Below are 14720 nucleotides of genomic sequence, written 5' to 3'. Positions count from 1 at the left end.
ATATTACTTCTACTAGTTCAATTTTTTACTCTCGATTTGGCGGGATTGTGACACCGAAAGAAATGGCTAATGAGACAAGAAAAAAAGGTAAAATGGATCTATTCGAGCATGTGTCAAGTTAAAGCTTAAATCTAGAACTTCACATTCTTTTCTTTAGACAAGAAGAACATTAATGTCCTCAAGACTCTTTGTTTTTGTGTCTCTTCTTGAAGATTTGTGTGTATAAATAAAGCCCAACAACTCCAATTAACAACACAAGCAACCTATTCAACCCTCTTTGCTTCCTCTATTGTCCTTCCTCTCTCAATACCCAAACCATGGCCACTACACTCAAGGCACCCACCGGCGCTGCACCTTCTTTGCTGCATTCTAAGCACGCATCCACCCACAAGGAGGAGGTTGGCACCAAGCATTTCTCCGACGAACTCGTCACCGGACACATTTACGCCAAACATCGTGACGACGATAGTACCAAAATTGATCTCCCCAGTTACATCTCAGTTATCGAGAATATTATCACAACTGCTGATCAAATTATTGATACTGTTCATCGGGTAAAAATATAACGTTTATATGCACAAATAAATGTTTGCTTGCTCGTCTTTTTTTTAATTCTATTATTGTACTTATATAGGGAACCGACGGCCGCTTGGTACACTCTGATGCAAGTTTGGCATTCAATGTTGTGATCGAGCCTCCGCTTTGTACCCTTCATCGTATCTCTAGCGAGGTTATAGTTCATATCACTTAAATTATTGTGACCCATTTGATATAATGATCTAATTTTTTCACTTTTTAAGTTCAAAATTTTGTTCAACCCGAGAATTTAAACTTTCACTTCTATAAACTTGACCATATAATTTTTTTGTTTAGTTGCTGTTTGTGTAAAAAAAAAAAAACGTTAATAAAACTTTTATTTTCAGCTAAGAAAAACGTTTGTTTTGGTCTGTTATGTGCTCAGTTGTCATGCAAAGCTCCCGGGATTGAAAAAGCACACGAGACAACACTAGAAATCTTCGAAATATTGGCTAATTATCCATGGGAAGCCAAGGCAGCTCTCACATTGATAGCCTTTGCAGCCGATTATGGAGACTTATGGCATCTCCACCATTACTCCCATGCTGATCCATTGGCTAAATCATTGGCCATTATCAAGCGAGTAGCTACCTTGAAGAAGCACTTAGACTCACTTCGATACCGACAAGTGCTTCTCAATCCCAAGAGCCTTATTCAAAGCTGTTTGCAAGCAATCAAATACATGGATGAGATACGAGAATTCTCCAAATATGATGTCAAGGAACTCTCTGAGTTACCCGCTGCTCTTCGTCTGATCCCATTGGTTACTTATTGGGTTATACACACTATTGTCGCTTCTAGAATTGAGCTCTCCAGCTATCTGAGCGAAACCGAGTAAGTAAACATTTATTTTAACTTAAACTTGCTTCAAACGGGACGAAAAATCAACGTTTAAGTTGGAAATAAGGGAGGGAGTAGAAAGAGATTTCTCCACAATAGGGATCAGAGATAGGGATTATATTCCCTGTTCTCGACCCCGACCTTGTCCAATTCCAATCCCACCTCGCCTCATGAAAACAAATGAGGAAATTCGTGAGGATGAGAATTAAAACAAGAGGCAAGATGGAGATAGAGAAGGCTTCCCTGTTCCTGTCTCAGTCTCACTCCGTAACATCTCTACAAATAGTTGTGATCAATTGTTTCTTAATTCATTAATTTTTTTTTTCAGGAATCAGCCACAGAGATATTTGAATGATTTGTCTGAAAAAATGGCTAGGGTACTCGACGTACTCGAAAAGCATCTCGAAACATTACGCGAACAACATGGTCGAATTCTTTATCTTATTATTATTTTGATTGTTCATATTGTATTGGAAGTGAGCTAAAATAATAACATTATATTGCGTTGTGTTTGATGCAGAGGAGGTTGATCTCTACCGGTGGCTGGTTGACCATATTGAGCATTATCGTACCGACATTACATTGGTTGTTCCAAAGCTTCTTAGCGGCAAAACAGAAACCAAGCCACTTATTGATGGCTCTACCCTAAGAGAGGTCCTTTCTACATCATAACATATTGCATTTGTTCTAGGCATTGTGTTAATATGATAGTAAATGTATGTTTTTACAGGTCGGTATTCATGAAAGTTTGTCGGGAAAGAACGTGATATTGGTCATTTCTGGGTTGGATATCTCCGAGGATGATATCAAAGCTATTCATAATGTTTACGATGAATTGAAAAGTAGAGGCACTAATTATGAGATAGTTTGGATTCCAATTATCTTGGAGTCTAATCATGAAGATGATCACAAGAAATATGAGTATCTGCGTTCTACAATGAAGTGGTACTCAATCCAGTTTACTACAAAAATATCGGGCATGAGATACCTTGAGGAGAAGTGGCAACTTAGAGAAGATCCATTAGTTGTGGTACTCAGCCCACAGTCTGAAGTGGTGTTCATGAATGCAATTCATCTAATTCGAGTTTGGGGAACTGAAGCAATCGATTTTAAGGAAGATAGAGCCAAGTTTTTATTGAGAAAAAATTGGCCCGATTCAACTCTTGTCAAGTTCACTCACCAACCAAGATTGCAAAGTTGGGTATGTATAAATTTCATTTATTTGTTTCTATTTTCTATCTTTTGTATTGATATATACTCTTTCCAAATAGATCAAGCAAGAGAAAAGCATCTTATTCTATGGTGGCAAAGAACCAATGTGGATCCAACAATTTGAAGAGAGGGTAGAAATTTTGAAGAGTGATCCGTTGATAAGGGACGGTGGTTCGTTTGAGATCGTACGCATAGGAAAGAATGCAAAAGGAGAGGATGATCCTGCACTCATGGCTCGTTTTTGGAAAATACAATGGGGCTATTTTATAGTCAAAAGTCAGTTGATTGGTTCAAGTGCGAGCGAGACAACCGAAGACATTCTCAGGTTGATTTCTTACCAAAATGAAGATGGTTGGGTTGTTCTTTCTGTAGGGTCTGCGCCTGTGTTAGTTGGCCGTGGGATATTGATTTTGAAGTTGCTTGAGGAATTCCCAAAATGGAAGCAGAGTTTGCGCCTAAAGGCTTTCCCTGATGCTTTTAGAGATTACTTTAATGAGCTGGCTCTCAAGAGTCACCAATGTGATCGAGTGATTCTTCCAGGGTTTAGTGGATATATTCCTATGATTGTTAATTGTCCTGAGTGTCCTCGTTTCATGGAGACTGGTATTAGCTTCAAGTGCTGCCACGGAGGTGCTCATATGTGAACATGATCCACTCGACCTGATGCTAGAAGTCATATCCATACCTTTTCTTATAATACACCATTACTACTATTACTATGAATGATACCATTTGGTCCTTTATATGGATCTATACAACTTTATATTAAAATCGAGTCCATTAGGTCTCGTTGTTGTCCTCCGTCAGCTTTTGTATGAATAATATTATTTAATATAAATGATCAATGGATCTTTATTTAAATTCGACTTGGAGTACATTCTTTTGTTGTCTATATTTTTAAATCGTAAACACAAAACGAAAATTATTATAATTATCTATCATACTTTCTTTTTTTCATTTCGTATCTATTTTTTTTTTTTAAATGATCATGTAATAAAAGCTAACGAGCATAGCTTGACAATTGACCTATAGCTTTTTAAAAACAAAAATTCAAAACTCACATTTTATTATAATAAATAATAATAAAAAAAAAACATATATATATAAAAGAATAAAATCTCTCTCTAAAAGAAAAAAATATAAAAATATAACAAAAATATTGACACACTACAACATTAAAAAAAAAAAAAAAAAAAAAAAAGAATGTTCTAATAAAAACAATCTTGTTCTAAAATATAATTAAAATGTTAGCTATAATTTCTAAAAGTTTGATGAGGTCCCATATTGATCGGAGAAGAGAACGAGTCATTCCTTATAAAGTGTAAAAGTCTCTTTCTAGTAGATGCGTTTTAAAGTCTTAAGGTTAACGGCGATATGTAGCTACCAAAACAGATAATATTTGTTAGTGGTGGGCTTGAGCTATTACAAACGGTATCAGAGTTAGGCACCAAGTGGTGTGCCAGTGAACACGTTAGACTAAGATGCGCTTTAAAACCGCGAGTCTGACGGTGATACGTAATTGACCAAAATGAAAATAGAGCAGGGATACATATGAAAAATATTCCCCGAGATATCGTAGAGCCAACTACAAGAAAAAAATTTCCTTCTTCCTTCTCGATTAACCGTGTAAACAGAAATATGTATCTAAATCTTTCTAAAACATTTATAAACCTTGAGATAATTGGCTCAAACAAAAAATTTAGACAACTAGCTTGTATAATTATTGGACTTTATCCTATTAGACTAGAGACGATATTTTAACATCCACATCATTCGATAAATGTCATCTATCACTTATATTTTTTATTGGCAAATAGACTTATTTTTAAGTTTGATCAGTACCCTAAGAGTGATTACTCTCCCATATTATCTCTATTGGTACGAGGATTTTTGGAAAAACCCAAACCAAAGCCACGAGAGCTTATGCTCAAAATGGACAATATCATACTATTGTGGAGAGTCGTTATTTCTAACACAAATAAGAGACAAACGGAATGCAAGGCAAGGCGAGCAGAAGTGTGAAAAAGGGAGTCATCAGGGCACAAAGAATCAAGAATAATAACAGTGAAAGAGAAAATTCAGTCGGCTTGCTATCATAAAGTAAAGTTGATATTATTCCAATCAGTAACATACATAGAAGACTTTGAAGCAACGAAAAAGGGCCAAATGGCTTCAATATTTAGTAGCATATGCATAGTAATAATAGAAAATTTCAAGATTTTGATATGGTAAAACCATGTGCCCTAATAGGCATACATGAGATGCAACAAAGGGATTAACCCTATTATTGAGTAGTATATATAGTTAATTGGTGGAACCGTTTCGGGATCCAAGCTTCTCAATTGTTAGGATTACGTCCATGGCAGCAGTTGAAATTAATACCCGTCTCCATGAAGCGAGGACACTCAGGGCAATTAACAATCATAGGAATCCACCCACTAAACCCTGGAAGAGTCACTCGCTCACACTGATGAGTCTGGAGAGCCATCTCATTGAAATAATCATGGAAAGCATTCGGGAAACCCTTTAGGTTCAAATTCTTCTTCCATCGGTTAAAATCTTCAAACACTCTAAGAATCAGGTTTCCACGACCCACAAGCAAAGGCGCTGACCCAACCGTAAGAACAGCCCAACCCTTTTCATTTTCGTAAGAAATCAATCGTAGGATGTCTTCTGTAGTTTCACTCGCACTTGAGCCACTCAATTGACTTTTGACTATAAAAAATCCCCATTGTGTGATCCAAAAACGAGACATGAATGAAGCATTATTGTTGTCTATATTGTTTCCTATACGAACAATTTCGAAATTTATTCCATTGTCTCTCATTGATCTATCGTTCTTTATGTCCACCACTTTCTCTTCAAATCGTTGGATCCAATCTTGATCTTTTCCTCCATAGAATATGATACTCCTTTCTTGATCAATCTGGTAAAACCAGAGCTCTAAACGTTTAGAGACGTATTAAATATGAATACTATTAGACGAACACGACTCTCCACAATAGTATGATATTGTCCACTTTGAGCATAAGCTCTCATGGCTTCTCACTTACAAACCCATGATCATTTCCTAAACTAGCCGAGGTGGGACTCTATTGGGACTTTGAGCATAAGCTCTCGTGGCTTCTCACTTATACACCCATGATCATTTCCTAAATTAGCCGATGTGGGATTTTGAGGATTTGCCAATCTATTGGCATGGTTAAGTTTAGGGCATGGCTCTGATACCATGTTAGACGAACATGGCTCTCTATCCGATGTGGGACTTTGAGGATTTGCCAATCTATTGGCATGGTTAAGTTTAGGAGGATTTGCCAATCTATTGGCATGGTTAAGTGTAGGGCATGACTCTGATACCATGTTAGACGAACATGGCTCTCCACAATGGTATGATATTGTCCACTTTGAGCATAAGCTCTCATGGCTTTGCTTTGGGCTTCCCCAAAAGGCCTCGGACTCTATTGACATGGTTAAGTTTAGAGCATGACTCTGATACCATGTTAGACGAACACGACTCTCCACAATGGTATGATATTGTCCACTTTGAGCATAAGTTCTCATGGCTTTGCTTTGGGCTTCCCCAAAAGGCCTCGGACTCTATTGACATGGTTAAGTTTAGAGCATGACTCTGATACCATGTTAGACGAACATGGCTCTCCACAATGGTATGATATTATCCACTTTGAGCATAAGTTCTCATGGCTTTGCTTTGAGCTTCCCCAAAAGGTCTCGGACTCTATTGACATGGTTAAGTTTAGAGCATGACTCTGATACCATGTTAGACGAACACGACTCTCCGCAATGGTATGATATTGTCCACTTTGAGCATAAGCTCTCATGGTTTTGCTTTGTGCTTCCCCAAAACGCCTCATACCAATAAAGATAGTATTCCTCACTTATAAACCCATGATCATTTCCTAAATTAGCGGATGTAAAACTTTCATCATCCAACAAATACGAATACAAAATGCGAATAGAAATTGCATACCCAGCTTTGTAATCTTGGTTGGTTGATGAACTTCACAATGGTTGATTCAGGCCAATTCTTCCTCAATAAAGCATTTGCTCTCTCAACTGTAAAGGGAATGGCATTGTTTCCCCAAACACGAAGCAAATGAATTGCATTTGAAAATTTCACCTTTGATTTTGAGTCAAGAACAACCATTAAAGCATCCTCTCTAACTTGCCAAATTTCTTCTAAGAATCTTAATCCAGCAATTTTTGTGGTATATTGCACCGCATACCATTTCATTGTTGACCTCACCAGCTCGTATTTTTTACGAGCTTCTTCATCATTACTTTGGGGATTGATCATAGGAATCCATACGATCTTGTAATTATCTTCTCTTTTCAACTCATCGTACAATAAATTCAGAGCTCGAATATCATCATTTGAAATTTCCAATCCAGAAATAAGTAATATCACATTCTTCTCTCTCAATGCATCTTCGATTCTTTCCTATAAAAATACATATATTAAAGAAAATCAAATTTTAGATCCAAATAATGTGGATAAATTGACACCAAGCATAGAGATATCCATTTAACCTAAATGGCCTAGGACTCGTCTCGCTGTTTAAGTGGGAGAATAAGAGGGGAAGTCCAAAGAATTTTTTTCCATTAGCTCAGAGGGGTTGCGGACCGGATTATATTGTTGTTCGTGATCCCTCCAAATCTTTGTTCCGCTCATCTAATATGAGTGTGTTTTAATACTGAAATTTGAGTTTTTAGAAATTAGGTTAACATTCTATTATATTTATACTTATGAAGTATTATTGAATTTATTGAGATATTTTACCCTATTTGAATAAAAAATTTATTGAAAAATTAAAATTATTCTAGAAAAATTTTCTTTGAAATTAAATTTTTAAAGATATACAAGGATGAGAAAAATTCAATCATCTATATTTTATGGGGAATTTTTTCAAGTAGATATTTTTATTTTTGGGTTTTCGGTTTCGAATTAAAGTTTTTAAAATGCATCTGTTAGCTAAAGTTTTCACACCCTTGTAAATAATATTTCGTTTTCCTCACCCACCGATGTGAGATCTCACACTCCATCTCGGTCCTCGCAAAAATAAATTGAGAGTTTTACAAGGATAAAGATTGAAATAGGAGACAGGGACGAAGATGGAAAAGGCTTCTACGTCCCAATCCTATTCCATGGACATCTCGATTGGTTGAAACATATTCCATTGACCAAGAAAAGCTAAAAAAAACAAGAATGAATAAATGATATGCATAACTTACCTCCATGAGAGTGGAACAATTTATCAAAGGCTTAGCATTAACCTTGCCTTCAAGCAGCTTAGACACAACTAACGTTATTTCAGTAGGAAACAGATCAATATGATCAATAAGCCACCTAAATAGATTAATCTCCCCTGCACCACACAAAACCAAGCATCTTCAACATCAATAATCAAGGAACATAAATCTTAATAAATAAATAAAAAATCAAGCTTTAATATAATAATCAACCTAGCTGTTCTTGAAAAATATTCAAATAATCTCCAAGTATGTTGAGGATAGCATTAAGCCTCTCATTCAATTCATTCAAGTAAATTTGTGATTGGCCCCTGAAATCCATCAAAAACATCATCAAAATGACATTATTACGTTGGAACTGTTGGATAAAAGTCCCACATCGATTAATTTAGGGAATGATCATGGATTTATAGATTTATAATTAAGAAATACTCTCTTCATTAGTATGAGATCTTTTGGGGGAAGCCCAAAATAAAGTCATGAAAGTTTATGTTCAAAGTGGACAATATCATACCATTGTGGAGGGTCGTATTGTTCTAACAGGAACTTACTCGGTATTTGTGAGATAACTTGAGATTTCAGTGGTGGAAGCAACGATTGTGTGTATAACCCAATAAGTAAAAAGAGGGATTTGACGAAGGGCAGAAGCCAGCTCGGGAATCTCCTTGGTATCAAATTTGGAGAAGAGTCTTATTTGGTTCATGAGTTTGATGACTTGAAGGCACAAGAAAATGAGACTTCTTGAGCTGAAAACCACTTGGCGATACTTGAAGGAGTCTAAGTGTTTTTTCAATGATGCGGATTGGTGGATGTTTGCTAAGGTTTTTGCAAGTGGGTCGATATGGGAATGATGGTTGAGGTGCCATAGATGTCCATAATCACTGCCAAATGCTACTAGACATAGAATTGCCTTTGCTTCCCATGGATAGCTCATTAGTATGTCGAGTATCTCAAGAGTGGTTCGGTGAGCTATTTCTATCCCCGGACCCTTGAACGCCAACTGAATAACACCATACCAAAATGTTAATTTCGATCAACCTAATTTTTCGAAGTTTTGAATTTTGGACTACGACCAAAAAAACATCACAATCGAAATCATGTACAAACAGATGCATTTAGGAGTTGTGTAGTCAGAGTAGAGGTCATACTAGGGCGTCCGTCCTTTTACGAATTTTGGGTCTTTTGTATGATTTAAAACTGGTGGTGTTTGTTTTTAAATTGCGTAAAATTTTACCTCGTTTTTTTTTATATATATATATATTTACTTTCATCTCAATCTGAGATTCGAAGCTTCGAAAAATCAGATCGTGACAATTTTTTATTATTGAATTATACGAAGATTTCTTGCTTACAAGCTAGTAGCGTATTTTTATTGATTTTTTAAAGTCACAAAACTAATTTTAAGATTTAAATAGTTTTAAAATAAAATGGATATAAAAAAAAAAAATCATTGTAATCATTTCTTTCTTCTTTTTTTTTTTTTTTTTTTTTTTTTTTTTTTTTTCCTTTTCTATTCTAAAAATTATTAAGTCACACATGAAAGGTTCACTTCATAATTAGCTTTTTGAAAAAGAAAAAAAAAAAAACCTATTATTTCAACTTTCTTGACCTTCAATATTCAGTAAAAAGTAAATAACAAACCAAATAAATTTGTAAAATAAATAACCTTGATAGAAATTTTCTGAAGAATATCAAGCGGTGGATCAATTGTCACATTGGCTTTATATGAATCTTCGGAGAATATCACACGTCCATCATGGCCCTACGACAAATAACGAGCCATATATAAACGAGAAATCGAACCAGAACCAGAACAAGAAAATATATAAAATATTTTGTAAGTTACTTGAAAAGAAGCTTCATGGATTTGATCAACATTGGCAAAAATACTTTCGAGAAACGAAATGTAGTTATTGACATCGATTTTGACGGTATCATCGTCACGGTGCTTAGAATATATATGACCTGCAACGACTTCGTCGGATAGGTTTTTCAAACTCAACTCGTCCTTGTGAGTTTGAAGCCTAGGGTTGGCCATTGGGGTGGAGGGTATTTTTGGAGCTAAGACAGACATGGTTTTGTGGAAGGCTAAAAGATTGAAGATCTTGTCTGAAGGAGGCAAAGGGAATAACGTTGTTGTCTCTGTGTTTTGTTATCTTAACATTCATACCCTATTTATAACCCAAAATGGAAAGTAACATAAAGGTGAAGGCAACAGAAAAACAACTGTGTTTGGTCTGAAGAACAATCTATGTGAAGATTGAGCTTTAATAAATTGCCTTAGTGGGGCCATCTTGCCTTCCATCACAAGAATACCTATGAATAGTGAAAAAAAAAAAAAAAAAAACAATGTTCGAGAGTCAAATGTTATACTTTTATTGTCATGTTGTATCGTTGTCAGCTTCACGATTTTAAAACGGGTCTGTTAGAAAAAGGCTTTCACATCATTATAATGAATGTTTCGTTCCCCTCTTTAACCGATGTGAGATCTCACAATCCACCTTCTTTGGGGGTCAATGCCTGTTACGTATCGCTGTCAACCTCACAATTTTAGAACGCATCTGATAGGGAGAGGTTTCCACATCCTTATAAGAAATGTTTTGTTCCTCTCTTTAACCAATGTAGGATTCACACATACATTGTGTCTCGAGATAGATACGTTTAGTTAAATTTATATGTCTAAATCAGTTGGGTTATAATTAAATTGACGGTTGTTTTATTTATACTAAGTATGATAATTTTGTCTATACTAGATGTACTATTTTAAGTTCATGTGAGATTTTGTTTGGGTCATAAATATTTAAATCCGTCTATTTAACCATAGTATTAGTGATATATTTTCACTCCTACCACTAACCATCTATAAGAGAATTAAACATATATGAATCATATATGGCCTTTTTCCACGTGAAAACGTTTACTTCCTCTATTAATGTTTCAAATAACTAGGCTCACAACTTTTTTGTTCGACACTTAAAGATTCTGTTGACATCATTAAGTTAAGTGCATGACTTTGATACCTATGTTAGAAACTACGATCCTCCACAATGGTCTGATATTGTTCACTTTGAGCATAAACTCTCATGATTTTGCTTTTGGTTTTTTAAAATACCTCATACCAATGGAGATGTATTCCTTATAAACTCGTGATCATTCTCTTAATTAGCTAATGTGAGACTCCTCCCAACAGACACAAATGCGAGCGAAATAAATTAATTTGAAAAAATTAAAAATGAAATATTTGTCAATTAAGCTAATATATCTCGATCAAGACGTTCGGAGCTTTGAAATAATCACAATATACATTTTTTTTCTAAAGTTAAACTTTTTTGTATTAGTTTATTTAGCTTTGGTATGGTGGCATGCATGTACAGCTGATTTCTCTTTGCATATAACCTTTCTTAAAAAACATGCAATAAAAGGTTGTAATGGATGGATTTGTATTTATTTATTTATTTATTTTTAATTTTAGAGTTCTTTATCATTAAAGCATGGAAAAAGAAACCCTAAGTTAAGGAGAGATTTCAGGTTCAGGTAGGCACACCATCTGGCTTGTAAAGCTCATGAAGAACAAAACGAGTTAAAGTGGTCACTAAGTTTGGCATTTTGTTTTAAAAGAAAATATTCCTTGGAAGCTTTATTTCTAATTAAGGATTTGAATTTTTAGTTAAACTTTAATAATAAGAATAGGTTTTTTTTTAAAAAAATTATATATTGAGTAGTATTTACAACTTAATTTTCAATAACTAAATGGTTATTAGTGACGTTTTTTAGAATCGGAGGGGTCTTTAGGTCATTGAGTTGAGCATGTATTACTCTTCTCGTTGTCAACCTCATTTAACATAAAGTGTGTGTTATTGAATATGGTATAAAAGTTGTAACGACCAATGTCCAGGAATCGAATCAGGGTTTGAAATCTAGATTTGATATCTGATGGCTTCGACATTCCTCTGCGATATGGTCACGTTACTTACTCCTTGTTTCTAAGAGTGAAAACTATCCCCACAGACCAACTCGAGTTTTTCCAACATGTTTTGTTCTCATTCACATGCATCTTAGGAAAATTTCTAGGAGGCCACCCAACATAGAATTGCTTCAAACAAAGCATGCTTAACTATGGAGTTCTTATGATTAAGCAACAAAACTCGGTTTATTCATGTACCTTTTCTTTACTTGGGTGTCATCACGAAAGTCCATAAACCCCAAATTGGTATTCGGTCTAAAAAAAATAGTGAACTCATAGAAGCATCAAGGAAACATTGGAAACACTATTCGTGATTCGATCCACTGTTATAATGAGGATTTCAACCAATAAGCTATAAATATCGATATCATTTTTTATTTTATCATCCTAACGATGTTACGTGCAAATCAGATTTGTAATGATGTCGTTGGAGAAGGTTCGAGGATCAATCCTTCCTTGAAGTTTTGCTGTTTGGGATGAACTAGTGAAGTGGTAGGGTTCTTGGTGGAACCAAAAACATGGGTTCACAAAGAAACGAAATGGGAAGAGAAGGGAAAAAAAAGATAGATATAAAGAGAAAATAAGGGTTTTGATTGTTTATTTGATTTAGATTATGTATTTATAGGTCTTAGAAGAATGGTAAATGTAGAGACAATAGTAAAGAGAACCCTGTCCAAAGCATTGTATTATTTTTTTTTATTCCTTATAAGCGTGTGGAAACATCTCCTTAAGAAACGCGCTTTAAAATTGTGAGGTTGATAGCGATACATAATAGGTCAAACCGAACAATATTTGTTAGCAGTGGGCTTGGATGATTACAAATGGTATTAGAATCAGACACCGAGAGATGTACCAGCAAGAACGCTGAACCCTAAGAGGGGTGGATTGTGAGATCCCACATGGGTTAGAGAGGGGAACAACTGTGAGGCTGATAGCGATACATAACAGGCCAAACCGAACAATATTTGTTAGCGGTGGGATTAGATGATTACAAATGGTATCAGAGCCAGACACCAAGCGATGTGCCAGCAAGAACGCTGACCCCCTAAGAGGGGTGAATTGTGAGATCCCACATGGGTTAGAGAGAGGAACGAAACATTTTTTTATAAAGAGGTGGAAACCTCTTCCAAAGAGACGCATTTTAAAATTGTGAGACTGACGGCGATACATAATGGGTCAAAAAGCGAAAAATTTCACCTAATAAGGATGAAAAGTGAAATAGAAGAAGAAAAAAAAAAACATAGGACAAAGACCGCTGCTGCTTAGAATCTATTCTTTCCTTAAACACAGACAGCTGATGTTTCCTTATGCCTTTTAGTAAGGAACAAAGATCTGATTTTGTTTGGAGTAAAGAGCATGGTTGTTCTTACAATGCACAATCCGACCAATAATTATCCTAATTTAATTGTTCTGTCCTCATTAATGATATACATAATCTTATTCTTGTCGAGGTTAAAGGGTTTAAGACCTTCAAATCCGGGAATTCAACTGATTATTACTTCACTTACTTTTACAAGTAAACTACTTTGTTATTCTTTTTGTCCCCTTAGAATCCCAACTTTGGGAATTCTTTTGAAATACTTTAACAAGCTTGTTGTGTGATTCTGACTGTTTTTTTCCTACTTTTTCCTAGCTTAGTGGGGTGTCTTATTCAACACACTCTATTGCTTAATTTAGTAACGAGTCGAGTCAAAGTGATGTTCAACCGAGCATATAAGATTGCATACTTTATTATAGGAACGGCTTCTCATATTTGTACTATAACAGTCTAAGCCCACGACTAATAAATACTGTCCTCTTTAGACTTTTCCTTCTGGGTTTCCCCTCAAATTTTTTAAAACGTTGTCGGCTAGGGAGAGGTTTCTACACCCCCTTCGAGGCACAGCGAGAAATGTGGTATCAGAGCTAAACATCGGGTGGTGTGCCAGCGAGGACAGTGAGCCTTGAAGGGGGTGGACACCAGGCGGTGTGCTAGCGAGGACGTTGGGCTCCGAAGGAGAGTGGATTGTGAGATCTCACATCGATTGAAGAGAGGAACGAGTGTTAGCAAGGACGTTGGGCCCTGAAGAGGGTGGATTGTGAGATCCCACGTTGGTTGGAGAGGGTATTGAAGCATTTTTTATAATGATGAGGAAACCTTTTACTAGTAAACGCGTTTTAAAAATCTTGAGGGAGAGGTCAGAAGAAAAAGGGCTTGAACGGTTACAAGTACTTCTCAACTACTCTACTGAAAGGAGCTCGGATAAGGAGGAGATTTAGTCTCGAAGAACTTGGTAACATGGTCTGGAGACCCGCCCACCCGCCCACTATTACGACGAAAGAAGCCCTACCCTTTTCCTTTGTTACTTGTATTAGGGTTAGAGGGTCAGTCATTGATTAGTAAGCTGGTGGCGTTATGTGCTTCTTTATCTTCCTAAACATTGGATTCATGGGATCCCTCTTCAATCTCTTTACAGCTTTCCAAAATCCCAGCTACGGATCGGTCTTCGAATCTTGAATTGGTGTGCTTTGTGGAGTGGGCTCAAGGCTACAGTGTTTTGAGGGTTGGGCGACCCATGTTGACATGTGCATAAGTTGGGTTGTAAAAGAATAGGAAAGTCCATCCATGCCACTTCTCTATCGCTATCTTCGATCCCATTTAGCTAATAGGTTCATACGGGTAAGTTAAAGCGGTTAGATGAGCACGACTCTCCACAATTGTATGATATTGTTCCACTTTGAGCATAAGCTCACGTGACTTTGCTTTGGGCTTCCCCAAAATGCTTCATACCGATGGAGAGAATATTCTTTGATTATAAACCCATGATTATTCCTTAAATTAGCGGATAGGGACTTTCATCATGCAACAAAAGCCTACTTC

At 36.0% G+C, this 14720-nt stretch overlaps 2 protein-coding genes across 2 annotated transcripts; one reads left to right on the top strand and one right to left on the bottom strand.

Moving 5' to 3' along the window:
• The first annotated feature begins 257 nt into the window (after positions 1–257).
• On the top strand, positions 258–3489 carry LOC111806469 (protein SIEVE ELEMENT OCCLUSION B). The gene is made up of 7 exons (XM_023691804.2): positions 258–554; positions 635–730; positions 962–1410; positions 1745–1842; positions 1937–2070; positions 2147–2617; positions 2688–3489. Exons 1-7 carry the CDS (start codon positions 318–320, stop codon positions 3270–3272), a joined length of 2070 nt encoding a protein of 689 aa, XP_023547572.2. The 5' UTR covers positions 258–317; the 3' UTR covers positions 3273–3489.
• Positions 3490–4719: 1230 nt separating this feature from the next.
• Positions 4720–10039, bottom strand: LOC111806394 (protein SIEVE ELEMENT OCCLUSION B). Its single transcript, XM_023691685.2, has 7 exons — positions 9743–10039; positions 9563–9658; positions 8448–8896; positions 8110–8207; positions 7879–8012; positions 6617–7087; positions 4720–5554 (listed from the first exon to the last, which is right to left on the bottom strand). Exons 1-7 carry the CDS (start codon positions 9968–9970, stop codon positions 4967–4969), a joined length of 2064 nt encoding a protein of 687 aa, XP_023547453.2. The 5' UTR covers positions 9971–10039; the 3' UTR covers positions 4720–4966.
• Positions 10040–14720: the final 4681 nt, after the last annotated feature.

The sequence above is a fragment of the Cucurbita pepo genome, chromosome 12 (genome assembly GCF_057944985.1).
Source record: "Cucurbita pepo subsp. pepo isolate OVF chromosome 12, ASM5794498v1, whole genome shotgun sequence".
NCBI classification, from domain to species: domain Eukaryota; kingdom Viridiplantae; phylum Streptophyta; class Magnoliopsida; order Cucurbitales; family Cucurbitaceae; genus Cucurbita; species Cucurbita pepo.
Note: the sequence above shows the minus strand (reverse complement) of the source record. Positions and strands in the feature narration are given on the sequence as shown.